The 15,462-nt window shown below is 39.0% G+C and overlaps 1 protein-coding gene across 1 annotated transcript in view; it reads left to right on the top strand.

The window, feature by feature from the left end:
• CACUL1 (CDK2 associated cullin domain 1) overlaps window positions 1-14,404 on the top strand; it is a 72,825-nt gene extending 58,421 nt beyond the window's left edge. The window contains exons 7-9 of the mRNA XM_025396738.1: window positions 2,207-2,345; window positions 8,828-8,871; window positions 9,286-14,404. Coding sequence (XP_025252523.1) covers window positions 2,207-2,345; window positions 8,828-8,871; window positions 9,286-9,326 — 224 coding nt within the window. The 3' untranslated portion in view covers window positions 9,327-14,404. The remainder of the gene's footprint in view (window positions 1-2,206; window positions 2,346-8,827; window positions 8,872-9,285) is intronic.
• The last annotated feature ends 1,058 nt before the right edge of the window (window positions 14,405-15,462 follow it).

Genomic DNA, 15,462 nt, shown 5'->3' with positions numbered 1-15,462 from the left:
GCTTTTATAAGTAACAAAATTGCAAAATAAAGTTAATCATTAAAGGTAGAAAAGTATTGTGGGTACATGTTTATCTAAATGCTATTTTATCCAGGTTCAAACTCTTGTAATAGGGTTTATACTACTTGTAAGGAGAATTCTATATTTGAGAATTGTCCTTTTGAAAAGGTGAATTTTATCACATGCTAACCTTTTGCTGCCCTGCACATTTTCTGAGATACTTGAAAACATATTTTGACATTTACATGTTTTGCCAGTACCCATTATGTTCCTGCTTTATTAAAGCCATTTTATTCACCTGACAGATTAAGATTAGAATATTTTAAAAGTTGAATTTTGAAAGGAAAAGTTTGTTCCACTGCAGTAGTTCTTAAGAGCTGGTCTTTGTATGACTGCGTCTGAGTCACTTATGAAGGCTTTTTAAAGTCTAGATTCCTGGGCTGTAATCCTTGGAGATTCTGATGACTTACCGTTTTGGCATCCAGTCTTTAGAAATAGTTGCAACAATCCTATTCTGCCCTTTTTCAGTTAATACACACACTTTGTTTCTTCATCTTTATTTTGTAGCAGATGGGTTTGACTTTGCCAGCTCTAACTGATTAGTGATTCCCTGTAGCACTGTATTGAGACTCTTGGTGAAGCCATATTTGAGCTGGACTGGAAGGAGGGAAACATTTTGCCACGAGTTTCTCCCAAGGGGTGACTGAATGAATTCGTCCTTGTATCATTTGCAGTGTTTATTTGCCAATTTTAATTAGCTATTCTGCTGTTAGACATTTTGTTAACTTCCACTTTTTTACTTAACACAGACCAAATGTTCCACAGCATCAAACGTGGCTTTTTCTAATTTATAATCATTTACTCAGATTGTTGTTTTTAAAATGGGTTTACTAGATTCAAGATATTGATATTTTTATAGTTTCTGAGATGTATAGCCAAAATGTTTTCCAAGAGGAGAAATGTGAACAGGCTAGATTAAAACAATTCAAAATGAATAATAGCGTTAATTGAGGACCACCACCAAGGAAGGGAAATAATGGTTTCCCCATGCCCTTGATACAGGTGGGTGTTAATTCTCTTTAATGTTCACTGAATAAAAGGGAGAGAGCATGTTTATTTTAGCTTTAATTTTTTTTGAATATTAACAGGGCTATTTATTCTGTTTATATTACTCTTATAGGTTCTTTCACTCATTTACTTGGTCTTACTGATTTGTACATATTCGTCATAATAAAGATAGTAATTTGTCTTTGTCATATCTGGTACAGGTGTTTTCCTGTAACTTCTTTGCCTTATTTTTCTATAGTCTCCTGATCTTTTAAAAAATGATTTGATAACCACTTTTTTTTTTTTACTGTTGTTTATATATATTTGCTGTAATTTAACAGGGGTCAAAAAATATTTTCAGAGTACTAACCAGTTACCTCCAGCCCACTTTAAACATTCAGCTCCCCCTACCTTTTGAGCTGCCTCTTTTTTTAAATATATCTACTTACTATTTGTACTGTTCTATTCTTGGGCTATATATTATATATTGTTTTAATTAATGGCTAATAAGGCTGATATTTCCACCAAGCCCCCTCCCACTCAGAATTGTGTAGTAATCAGATTCATGTTTTCTTCCATACTTCAGATTTGTTCAAAAATTCCCTAGGGATTTTCACTAAATTCTGTTAAATCAGTAAAATATAAAAATGGCTGTCTTCATACTGTAAAATTCTTTTTTTTTTTTTTTTTTTTGAGATGGAGTCTTGTTCTGTGGGCCAGGCTGGAGTGCAGTGGTGCCATCTCCGCTCACTGCAAGCTCCGCCTCCCGGGTTCACACCATTCTCCTGCCTCAGCCTCCCGAGTAGCTGGGACTACAGGTGCCGCCCACCACGCCCAGCTAATTTTTTGTATTTTTAGTAGAGACGGGGTTTCACCGTGTTAGCCAGGATGGTCTCAATCTCCTGACCTCGTGATCCGCTTGCCTTGGCCTCCCAAAGTGCTGGGATTGCAGGCCTGAGCCACCGCGCCTGGCCTGTAAAATTCTTTTTAGAAGGGAAATTTTACTGCTATATGTTTTTTACCAGAATGGGATTGCACTAATTTTTTTCCCCTGCTTTAAATTTGGCTTACTATGTATTTTAAAAGAAAACTTTACCTTTTCCATTTAATTTGATGTGTTTATATGCTTTCCTTAATGAATTGTTTCCTTTCCTCACAGAGTGGGTTCAGATGGCTCCAACTCTATTTTCTAAATTTATTCCAAACATTCTCCCTCCGGCGGTGGAATCTGAACTTTCTGAATATGCTGCTCAAGATCAGAAATTTCAAAGAGAACTTATACAGAATGGTTTTACAAGGCAAGTTGTTTTTTTTCTTTAGTGGTCAAATATGTCCATTTCCCTAGGCCAGTTTGGCTTGACATGGGATAAATGGTAAGGTTCTGAGAATGGGAGGTAACTGGCCAAGAGTCTTGCTTTTGCAAGAAGACATTAATTAGCTCCTTGTCTGTAGAAATGTTGAAGCCGGGTTTTGATTTTGTGGAAGCTGCTCTTCATTACATACATTTTTTTTGTTTTGTTTTTGTTTTGTTTTTGAGACGGAGTCTTGCTCTGTTGTCCAGGCTGGAGTGCAGTGGCACAATCTCAGCTTACCGCAACTCCACTCCTGGGTTCAAGCAGTTCTCCTGCCTCAGCCTTCCAAGTAGCTGGGATTACAGACGTGCGCCACCACGCCTGGCTAATTGTTTTGTATTTTTAGTAGAGATGAGGTTTCACCATGTTGGCCAGGCTGGTTTCGAACTCCTGACCTCAAGTGATCTGCCCACCTCGGCCTCTCAAAGTGCTGGGATTATAGGCATGAGCTGCCAGGCCCAGCCTATACCTTTTGAAGAAGGGATTTCTCACTGGGTGAGCAGTTAGGTGGGCAAGCCCCAAGAGCTCTTTTAACTTTGATTTTCTTGTATTAGTCCTGTGCATATGGAAAAAGATTATAGAACTTCTATGATCTGTTATAATGTACTTTTATGGCTAACCTAGCAAAGAGCTTTAAATTCTGTATTTCACACTTCCCCTCTTGCCCTAAATTCTAGTGGTTTCTTCTTAAAAAATAGTGCATCTCTTTATTTGCCTGTCTTGGTTTTGATAATTTTCCTGAAGTTTTTGCACTTCATTATCGTGGTCATATCCCAGAAAATCTTGCAGAGTGCATTTTTCAACTAAAATACATTATTGTAAAATTTTTGTGATTCCCTATGAGAAAATAGCCTATATCAGCAAATCATTGAAGGGCACAGTCATATCATGCATTTTTATAATCCTTACTCTTAGCACTGCTCTGTGTCCTCTCTCATTTGGCTTCCTGATAGGAAGAAAGTTGTGGAAAGGAACACGCTTGAGGTATCTTAGGCATAGTCATGTCTACAAAAAGTAGGTTGAGTGTTGACTCACTTATCTGGCTAGAGCTGGGGCTGGGCATTTTTTCAAAGGGTCTGAGGCCAAACTGAATTTCAAAAAAACAAGCCTTGACTAGGGTCACTGTTATGAAGTCTCAGATTAGGGACAAAAGCAGGTAATTTGTTGGTCCCTGGACTGGTATTTCCGTTTTCTGTCCTGGTAACATCTGTACTGGTGTGGTAGTGGGGGCAGTGAGTAATCCACTGATCACTTACCCCATCATTGACAGCTTAACACTGGAAGGGATCAGTGAAGTTGTGGAGATGGGCCTGGGAGACCTGGGGCTTTCTGTGGCCAGGGGAAGGAAGGGCCAGTGGGAAATGCTGAAATGTAGTTTTTCTCTTTAGTGTCAAGGGATTAGGTATTTCCTCACATTAATTGTAATAAGTTCCAGCAGAAAGAGGGTGGTATTATTTTCATACACAGAATGAGGCCATTTATAAAAAGTATACATTGAGAAGTTTTGCCTCCCACCTGTCTCCCTACGCATTCCACCCCATCAAGTAACCATTTTTATGTTTGTGATTCCTTCATTTTTAAAAATATAAATACAAGCAAACACAATATATGCTCATATTTCTGTTTCTTATACATTCCATCATATGTATAGACTAAAACCTAACCAGTCCCCAGTAGATGGCCACATGAGTTATTTCTAGTCTTTTGTTATAATGGACAGTGCTGCAGTGAATCACCTTGTGTATGCATTATTTTGTACTTGTTACAGGTATATCTGGAGGGTGAATTCTCAGAAGTGGGATGGCTGGGTTAACAATAAATGCAGTTGTAATTTTGATTAATATTGCCAGATTGCCCTCCACAGGGGATTTATGCCATTTTGCATATCCACCAGCAAAGGTGGAAAGTCCCTATTCTTTATGGCCTTGTGTGTACAGTATGTTGTTACACGGTTGTATTTTTGCCAACCTAGTAGGTGAAAAATAATTACTCAGAAGTGGTTTAATTTGCATTTCTTATATGAGTAAGGTTGAGCATATTTTCATATGTTTGCATTTGTTTTTCTGCAAACTACCTGTTTAAAGTTCTTTGCTTGTTTTTCTCTTTCTTAGTCTTGATTTCTAGGAAATCTCTATAGTGAAGACATTGATTCTCTGTCCAAGATATGACATGTTTTTCTCAATTTGTTTTTGCGTATGGTGGTTTTGTTTTGCTATGCAGAAGTATCTGATTTTCAGGTTTTATATTCAAAATATCTATATTTTGATATATATTCAAAATATCTATATTTTGAATTATAGTTAATAGTTTTTCCTTAAATTATTTTGAGTAGCTAGCCCTACAGGCACACCACCCCCCTTGGCTAACTTTTAATTTTTTGTAGAGACAGGGTCCTCCTATGTTGCCCAGGCTGATCTTGAATTCCTGGGCTCAAGGGTTCCTCTCACCTCAGCTTCCGAAAGCACTGAGATTACAGGTGTGAGCCACCGTGCCCGGCCAATTTTTTTTTTTAGTTTGTTTTGAGGTGTAGTCTCTGTTGCCCAGGCTGGAGTGCAGTGGCGTGATCTCGGCTCACTGCAACATCTGCTTCCTGGGTTCAAGTGATTCTCCTGCCTCAGCCTCCTGAGTAGCTGGGATTACAGGTTTGCGCCACCACGCCCAGCTAATTTTTGTATTTTTAGTAGAGATGGGGTTTCACCATATTGGCCAGGCTAGTCTCAAACTCCTGACCTCAAGTGATACACTTGGCCTCCCAAAGTGCTGGGATTACAGGTGTGAGCCACTGCACGTGGCCCAACATTCTTAAATAAATGCAAAATAATCTGAGTATGATGTTTAGGGTTTTTTCTAGGCTTACCATAATTTTGAAGTCTTTATACTTTCATACGTTCATGTTTTATTTAAACATTTGCTCTTAATTTAGGATGAGTTTATACCTTTAAAAAAAAGGCACTCCAGCCAGGGGAACAGAGCGAGACTCCGTCTCAAAAAAAAAAAGACAGCCTTCTGAAAACTTTTTTGTGAAGCAGTACAGGAATATAACTCTTGTGAATTTTGAGCATATTGAGTTTGCCTTCCAGAGCAATGTGTGGAATTGCTTAAACATGCCCATTTTTCTAATCCTAATTTTGGTACTGGAATAAGAGAACAGGGTGCAGGACTGCTTGGTTTATGGTAGCTCTTATGTCAGATTTGCTTGGGATGAGATGAGTAACTGCCTCTGTAAATAACCTCAGGCTGCATTGCCTCTGCACGTGAAGGACTAACATGGCACTATTCAGCCAATGGCCAGTTTGGTTATATTCAGGGAAATGTCTTGGGTTTTTGGTATAAATAGGAATTTTTGTTTCTCAGAATTATTTTATAAAACTTTAAGTATTAGGCGGTATTCCAAGGGGTGATAAAATGTTTTTACAAACTTAATGGGACTATTTTTATAATTAACACTTTATTATACATGTACTATGAGGATTAAACTCTGCTTCATAAATTATTCTGATAGGTGTTTTGCACAGAGTAAGCCTGCCAAAGTGGACATTCTTGTATCTAATTCCGAGCTTACTCATGCTGACCAGGAAGGATGTGCACATGCCACCTTTGACAGCTCTGAGAGCCTGCCTCTGCTCTTGTGCATGGACCTTCATGCCTTCTTTGATTAGGAATAATATTTTGGAAGAAGTGGTGTACACTGATGCCCCCCAAAAAGGAGAATATAGTACAGCCTGTCTTAAGAATTGTTTCTGCCTCTTCTTATCTGCGAAGTCATTTTATGGTTTATGCCTAACCAACCATGATTCCTGTTCAGTGTTATGGGCACTTTTTCATGTAAGATGAACTTAAGTGATGTAGTGATGCTGAGTAGGTAACAAACAGCTTTAATGTGGATAGCACAGAGTAAGTCTTTGAATTGTTTTAAAATAATGTGAATGTTGTCAAATACATTCTTTTTTGCAGTTAGTGAACAGATTATCATTTGAGCTGGAATTTTTGTGAATTGTAATTGTTAGGTGCATGGAAATATAGGGTAGGCTAGAATTAACATATAAGCTAAAAGCAACAGCTTTTTATCTCTTACCTACATAATTGAATTGATTGGCAAGGGGTAGAAGTTTGGTATCTGTTGTCAAAGGTAACACTACAGAAGATAACTACTAGATCTAAGTAACCAAGGTAAGAACATAGGTCTTTTAGCTGAGCAGTTGATGCCAAAATTTGGGCTTTTTTGTTTTGTAGTTAGGGTCTGGTTTATGAGAGAGCATTCTGGACTTAATCTCTTCAGCAGCCTCTTGCATAAATCACATTGATATTCCTTTTCCTGCCTCCAGTTGTTTTCACGTCTGTATTTTTCTCCTGTTATATTTACATGTTCAGTTATTTAACCTTTGAGGAATGCAAATGAAGGTTGTGTCTGAAAGTCAAGGTTCCAGATATAAAATTCTGTCTTCCTTTTTAATCATTAACTTGTTTCAGAATATTTGGTGAATGCAGTGGTGATGATACTAATGTAAATAACAATGGAAGACACTTGGCTTTGGCTAGGTGTAGTGTTAACAACAGGTGCTTAAAAAGTGGCCTGAGGGCCGGCCTGTTAGAGCTCCTTTGGCTGTGGAAGCTAGTTTGTGCTGAATGTGGTGCCTAGAGAAAAACCCTTCAGAGGTCATATGGTGTGTTCTCTTTCTGCCAGTCAGTTTAGGCTCTTACCCAGCTTAGCAAGAGGTTTCTGCCCTGGTCCTAAACATAACCAGAGAAAGTAAATGGGAAACTTTATCTGAAGATTATTCAAAAGCAGGAAATAAATCACCCTGGTTAGCATGTTAATAATTTGAGACTATAAGTTACTCACTACTTTATCAATTCAACAAATATTTATTGTCTATACTCTTCTAAGCAGTGGAGTGAACAAGACAGGCCAAGTTCCTGTTTTCATGGAACTTATGTTCTGATGTTGTGAGGCAAATAACAAACATGTAAAAAAAATAATATTGAGTAATAAGTCCTATGAGTTGACAGTAAGTAGTAAAGTGCTGATGTGCAAGGGACAGCCAGTGAGCCAGGATGGCTGATGTGTAGTGAACCGAGGCCGAGAGTGGAGGAAAGTGAGGTGAGAGAGTAAGCTGGAGAGTGAGTTGGAATTAATTTTTAACTGTAGTGGGAAGCCACTGAAGGGCTTTCATGAGAGGCGTGAACTAGTCTGTCTTCTACATGAGATCACTGGCTCTTGTCTGGGTTGATAAATAAGGCTCGTGTACTTGTGTAGGGAAGAGAAGACTGTGGCTTGGCTTGGGATCGTAGCAGTGGAGTTGATGAGGAATGATTGGTTTTGGGACAGAATGCCCCAGAGTGAGGGAAAGAGAGGATGACCAAGGATTTTGGGCTGAGTGATTGAGCTGGCAGATTGAGGGAGGAATGGAGATGGATTGGAGTGAGCATTGTATTCTGGTCATGGTAAACTTGCCAGTGTATGTAAATCATCCAAATGGACATGGTGATGAGGCAGTTGGACCTGCAGATCTCAAGGGTAGAGAGGAAGGCAGAGCTGGAGCTGTAGATATGGGAGCCTCTGGCCTGTGGAGAGAGTGTATGATCACCATCCTAGACTAAGAAGAATGCACATGGAGAAGAAAAGATGACCAGCGACAGAGCGCTGGGTAGAGCCAGCAAAGGAGACCTGAAAAGGATGGCAGACAGGGTGAAATAAGGTCAGGAACATGTGCTGTGGCATTACTGAAGCCTAAAAAGAAAAACCTCGTGTTTCAGGAAGAAATCAACTTACAAATGCTGAGGAAGAAAGGCCAGTAGTGATGATTATTACTCATTACCTAAGCATCTGAGTCATTTCTGTTACTGTCTGAGAAGCTGGAGAGACAAAAAAATAGGTTTTGTAGGTAGCTTAGGGCCTAGTCAGAACCTCTATTTTAACTCTAAAGTGGAACTAGAACTTCCATAAGTGTTTGAGGATGAGCTGGTTAATACAGGTAAAGGCTCATATTCTTCCATCTGCAGAAAGCATAGTGAGGTACGTCAGGATTCTAAGATGTTTAATATGTATTTTTAAATAGGTTGTTTGGTTAGAACTGAAATGTCTGCTGTACTTTTATTATCAAATATGTTGATCCATTCTTCCTGTTTTGATGTGAAGTCAGTTTTGTTGAGAACCTCTATTTACTTAACTCCAAAGTGAAACTAGAACTTCCATAGGTGTTCGATGATGAGCTGGTTGATACAGGTAAAGGCTCATTTTCTTCCATCTCCAGAAAGCATAGTGAGGTACATCAAGATTCTAAGATGTTTAATATGTATTTTTAAATAGGTTGTTTGGTTAGAACTGAAGTGTCTGCTGTACTTTTATTTTCAAATATGTTGATCCGTTCCTCTTGTTTTGATGTGAAGTCAGTTTTGTTGACTGCCTCTTCTTTTCTTATCCCCAGAGGTGACCAGTCCCGGAAGAGAGCTGGGGATGAGTTGGCTTATAGTAAGTAATGATACTCCTTCCCATCTTGATGGTTTTGTGATGTAAAGCAGCCATATTAATGCACTGTGATAACAGTGCATTGAATTTGATGATACCCATGTTGTTCTCATAAGGCACTGCTTGTAATCAGGGTGCTTTGCATGCTGTGGCAGCTCCAGCTGGTAGTGATGGTTCTCAGGGAGTTGGCAAGAGGCCACCAAGTTCTTGGGGTGACATTGTAGCCCAGTCTCAGTGCCTTAGGATCTCAGTCCCCTTTTACTTCCCTCCACACCACATGGTTTTGAGGATTTTTTATTTTAAAGCCTTTTTTGGGGAGTTGGGAGAGGAGTGAGAAATGTGTTGAATAAACAGATTCCTGCCACTATCAAATGCTGTCTGCTCTTCATACTTTTTCCTGTTCTCATGTTTTCTCAGACAGTTCGTCAGCGTGTGCAAGTTCCAGGGGGTACAGATAGTGAATGTGCTTTCCTTCCTGAAAAGAGGACACACTGGAGCTGCAGAGACTGTATTCAGAGCACAGTGGGGGCTGCAGACACTCAGGAGCTCTGTCACAAAGCTGTTCGTGGAAGAGGATGTTGGACTTCTTACTTGGTTTGTAATTTTAAAACAAAAACTAAACAAAAAACAAAAAAAGTTGCTGCTAGACTTGGGGGTAATTTTGAAATGGGACAATCTTTTAATGAGTTTATCTACAGATTCTGTGAGGAAAAAGCATCTCAGAAAGTGACCATTTCTAAGTGAAATCTGACAGCCAAAATCAGCAGCTTCCTCCAAAAATAGAAGAGCAGAAGAATTTTTTTTTTTAAGCACTTGTTTTGTTCATTTGTGGACTTGGCATTTTGGTGTATTGGTTTCACATGTCAGGATCTCTTTTGCTTTAAAACCAAGCAGATCATTACAATACAGTATTTTTCACCCATAACCAAAACAACCCCTTTTAAAAGAGTTGGTCTTTGTTTAGCATTAGAAAGTTTTAATAAAGGAAAATGCTAACTCTGCTTTTGCTAGAACTTTCCCCCATCAGTTCACAACTTCTTTCTACTCTGTGCCTTGAGCTTTGTGCACTTTGCAACTGTGTGACCATGTTGTCAAACTCCTCCTGGAGAAGTGTATGGTATCCAAACTCACCCACCCAGATGGCAGGTGTGGCCTTGTAGCAGGATGCTAATTAAATGGGAAAATAGACACCTGTTGCACATTGGTCAGATTTTCCCCTGGTTCACCAGAGCATATTCATGTTAATGTTGGGGACCAACTCTTATAGAGCATTTCCATTCCCTGTGCCACTTAACACGATGTCACCAGCTGCTGTAGTATTGGCAGTACTCTAGTTTAGGGATGGGCAGTACTTTAGCTCTGAAGTTCCCCTTAGTATTATTGAGAGCTACTTCCTGTAATGCTCTAGGGAAGCAGATAGTTATTAAGTCCAAATACACCCAGTGGTGTGGGGTTCCTGATCACTTCATTTTAAATGAGTGAGATAATTACTTAAAAAAAGTCTGTCATTTGAACATTATATTTGAGTGTGATAGGGAAGAAGTAGCACTGCTGTCTTAAGGCTCCCTTCTAGCTGTGGCAAAGCTATATTTCTGTTTCTCTACATCCACAGTGCTTTTTAGTCCTTCATAAAAGGTTGTTGTTGTAAGCCCAAGAAAATAGATGCAGCAAGAGAAAAATACTTTTCTTCTCAATTTTGCTTGAATCTTAATTGAGCATAGGCTTCTCTACTAGGCAACATCAGACTAATAGTATTTACCTCTTCAGAGAACTTGAGGGGAAAAGAAACATCCCAGGGATACTGTTGCATGTCTGCTCTGCAGATTTTTCATAAAGCTGCCTCTGCCAATTCAGTTTGTTATTTTTGGGGGGGAGTGGTGTGAATGGGAGAGTTAGAAGTGAGATATTGGGAGCAAGTAAGTCACCCAATAATAGAAGTCCTTGATTTGCAAAACTGTTATGCAGAGAAGTAAAGATAAAGGTTGTCAGATTTATTTTTTAAAGTACTTAACCAGAGTTGGTGGATTTTGTGGACTTTAATTTGACTCAGTTCACTCTGTGAGCATCCTGGATTGCATTGATGAACACTGAATTACTGTAAGAACGTAGACAGGCTCTCACTATGACCTGGACAGTTTACTACACCGGTAACATTCTAGTATCAAGGAGAATTCCATTCATCATGGAACATTCACATTTTACTTTTCTCAATGGAATGCTTGCTGCAGGCTTACAAATCACACCTAGAACTGAAGTCTGAGTGGTGTTAATGATTTTTCTGAAAGGAATAAAATTGGAATGTTTCTTTAAATGTGGACAATTTCTTCAGTATCCTAATAATATACCCAAATACTTTTTCTGGGAGAGAGCATTCTTTTACAAAAGAACTTTCCTTATAAAAGCATCACAGTATAATGTGAATTGGCATTAAAATCTTTGGATGCTTTTGCATTATTAAGTTAATGGAGAAATATTCTATATTTTACTATGTATGTATTAATAAAAAGTGGGCAAAGTAAAGTCTGCAAAATTTAGCTTCTCTAAATTTTTGCTCAGTGTCTGCAGCTGGCTATGGGTCAGGGCTTAGTACAACAAAACCTTGCCTGGAAGGCACTCTAGAAAGGTTGTACATAGTCTCCCAGTCTGCATGTCCTGGCTGTTAATCATCTTGGCCCCTTGAGGCACATCGCAGTATGAAGGACCTGTTTAAGTTGAAATAGACTTGGTTATTTATTGAGATTCTTAAAAATTCTGAGTTTGCAATATGAGAGGAAATAAGATTTCCTACCCCTTCCCCTTATTTTATATTGACTATTTGCCAGAAAGTATTTTCTTCTATTTTCTTGTATTTTGCTTTTGAGGCGGAGTCTCCCTCTGTCACCCAGGCTGGAGTGCCGTGGTGTGATCTTGGCTCACTGCAACCTCTGCCTCCTGGGTTCAAGTGATTCTCCTGCCTCGGCCTCCTGAGTAGCTGGGATTACAGGCATGTGCCACCACGCCCGGCTACTTTTTGTATTTTGTTTTCAGTAGAGATGGGGTTTCACCATGTTGGTCAGGCTGGTCTCAAACTCCTGACCTCAAGTGATCCACCCGCCTCGGCCTCCCAAAGGCTGGGGTTACAGGTGTGAGCCACCGTGCCTGGCCTTTTGTTTTGTATTCTTGCCAGTACAGTATATGGTTTTTCTACCCCAATTACATACTGGCTTTTGTACCAACATCACTAAAGGCCCAGATCATTGAAGATAGAAAACTGTACATGCAGGCTGATTGTCTGGTTAGTCAATGGCCAATTTGCTTAAACTGTCTAGTATGTATGTGCAGCCTGAAACTAGCTCCTTAAAAGGAAAGCCAGGTCAGTCATCTTGAAAAAATGACATGTAAAAGTAAATAGATAATTGTTTTGAGAGATGGTACATATTTTAAAGGTTGGCCTTAAGCTTCAGTAACATTGTCATTTTGTGACCTTTTGTTGTCACAGCTGTACCCTAACCTGACAGGAATTACTAGTGTTTTTTTTTGTGAGGCAGAAAGCAAAACCTGGTGTTGTGACTATTATCCTAATAGTTCTTAGGCAAGGTTAGTAAGAAGCAACACAAACCCATATGCATGCATTGTGCATTATTTTGTAGACAAGTTACTTTCCTTCTGTCCCTTTAACAATTTGTAGCAATTACCCTCCCTTTCTTTGGGGTCTAGAGTGAAAGCTAATTTGTGGGTAGATGAGCTTGCAGAAGAATGGATGTCCATGGCTGTGAACACTGCACATCCATCTCCAGTGCTCACACCTGTGCAGCTACCACTCCCTGGCTGCATGCCATGCTGTCGGGTTGCAGATTTGCACACATAAATTCCTCAGGAAGAGTTTGCATGAGCATCACCTCGCAATATTCTGTACTGACCAAACAAGGGATTTGAATGTTTTTCAGCACAAAAGGATGACTTCCGAGTGGTGGTCTGTACACATACTAGCAAAGGTAATGGTGATCTAGCAAACAAAATTGGTTTCTGCAGTTGGAAGTGAGCAGGAGCACTATGTATTATAGTATTTAAATAATCCTGGTTAATCTCTTTTTAAGCAGAGTAACCCTTCCAGATTTTGTCTTTTTATTATTGAGGCTGGCTTTATTTTCTTCTTTTTCCCCCTGTTTTATAGCAGTTAATTATTTTTGTGATTATTATGCAAGAAGGATTGCCCTTGAGTTAAAATGTTATTGTTTCATAAGCAGCTATTAAAATTACTGAGCATTGTTTTATGAAATACACTAATCTGAGATACTGAAAAGCTTTGCAACTAAAAAGCGAAACAACCTACATTAGTCATCTAGCTATTGTTTGGATGTTTTGAGTTGATTTTTTTGTGGTGCCTCTTTTAGCTTGGAATATTATGTTTACTTTAATTCAAGTCTAGGCCTTTTAAAGGGTCCTTAAAAATAAAGTTCGGAATGTCAATCCCTTTGACACCTATTACAGGCTTATAGGACCTTTTTGGTTGTGATTACTGTTTTCAATACAATTGTGTAAATGAAGTTCACTTTTGTCAGAAGTTAAAATGGAGGTCATAGGAGTTCATGGAGAAATAGCTCTCCTATTTCTTTCATTACCCCCATTGAAATTCACCCCAGTTTCTGGCCACAAGAATATGAGAAAGGAACCCTGTTCTTTTCCAAGGGAAATTATCCTTCTCTGTCCCCACTGTTGATTAACTGAAGTCCCAGACACCTTCCTCCACTGGCCAAGACCCACCTTGAACCTCTTTTCAGAGCCGAGTGGCATGAATACATGTACTGTTTCTGCTTCTGTTGACGGAGTGGCTATGGGAGTATTAAAGGAAATGCTAATTCGAGCTTCATTCTTAGGGGAACCTACTATATATTGCATCCCTGCTGGTTGGAAATTATCTTCATCTCTGGACTGCATTTAGAAAAATGTTAATGGCTTACGATTCTGAGAACTTTATAGTGTGGCTCTGGGGTTAAGAATTCTGTGGTTTGAAAAAAAATAAATATTTTGTATTGATTCTTACATGTCATTTCAATGTTGTGACTATGTACTAAATGCAGTAAGACTGTGGGTGTTCTCTTAGAAGAGTGCATTTTGTTAAACAGATGGCAGATCACTCTCATTAGTCCTGTTTGTCAATATTACAGCCACGCAATTCAGGATAACTTATTCAAATGGGAAGTCATGGGAAGCTATGGCTAATAACAGGAATGCTTAAGAAAAATTTGGAGGGCAAGCACAGGCAAGAGGCTTTTGCCACTCACTAGCACAGCCAGAGCAAGGATAAAGCAATGAAGTCTTGTGCCTAGTGGTGCTTGTTTGTCAGAAGCCATAGTGAGCTCAGCACAGGGCGTTCTGTACATCATCTCATTAATCCAAGAAAAACAGAATGGCGGAGAAAACGCCTACTGACCTGGGATACAAAGCCACTGACTTTGGCTCTTGATCTTTTGGTGGGTTCTGAATCACTCCTGTATTAGGGCGTATACTATCACTCTAAACATTGTGGTGAATGAAATAAATCTTGTACAGATGTCCTTGGCCTTGTTATGTTATGTTATAAATCCTGTACAGATGTCCTTGGCCTTAATACCTGGTTCACTGGAACTTTGTTATAATATAGAACATTTGACCTTGCTTATAGCTATTAATATTGCCTCCTAAGTGACAGCCACACTGAGCACACGTCTGTTACCAGTTACTTAGCCTGCAGGGTGAGTGTTGATCTTGACTTCTATAACCAGTGCTAAAAAACAGTGTGTAACAAAATACATATGATCATATCTATTCTATATTCATATATAGTATGGATACGGATATCAGTATATTTATAATTTTTGTGTTTTAGACCCTAGTTTCTTCTGTGGCCCTTTAACCAACTTTTGGACTTAGGTTGTTTTTTTGTTTGCATTTATTGGTACGATGGTTTTTTAAACCCTTTGTGTTTTCTTGCTGTGAAATTAGTGTCATTCCCTAGGTTATTTGTAACCTTATCTACCATTTGGTTATCACATATGGCAGAATTCAGCGACTCTGACAATTTCCATTTTCACTCCCCTGCCCCACAGTTAAGTAGGGTGCCACTTAACCTCCCTCCCCTTTAGCAGGTTTGTTTTTTACTAAGTACAAACCTTTTCTACTAGAACCAGCTGTGTGTGTGTGTGTGAGAATTTTATTTCTTCTTTTGGTCTGTTTCTCAATAATCCAAAATTCTAAAATACTTTGAATATCAAAAAGCATGACAGTAGAATGAATATCACACATAATAGAGCCTGAGAACAACTAGCTTAACTGGTTGTAATCTTGAGTAGGTTTTTTTTTTTTTAATGTTTTCCTTTATTAAGCCTTCTCCCTCCCTAAATTGTTAAGCCAGAAGAGCATAATAATTCAAAACTTTCTAGTAATGTACCTACATGTCTAATAGTGTACCTCAAAATATATAAAGAAAAAGTGGCTCACACCTGTAATCCCACCACTTTGAGAGGCTGAGGTGGGAAGATTGCTTGAAGCCAGGATTTGAGACCAGCCTGGGCAACAAAGACCCCATCTCTAAAAAAGAATTTTTAAAATTAGGGCCAGACATGGTGGCTCATG

The sequence above is a fragment of the Theropithecus gelada genome, chromosome 9, assembly GCF_003255815.1.
Source record: "Theropithecus gelada isolate Dixy chromosome 9, Tgel_1.0, whole genome shotgun sequence".
Lineage (NCBI taxonomy): Eukaryota > Metazoa > Chordata > Mammalia > Primates > Cercopithecidae > Theropithecus > Theropithecus gelada.
The sequence above is the reverse complement of the archived record's forward strand: the minus strand, read 5'-3'. Positions and strand labels throughout refer to the sequence as shown.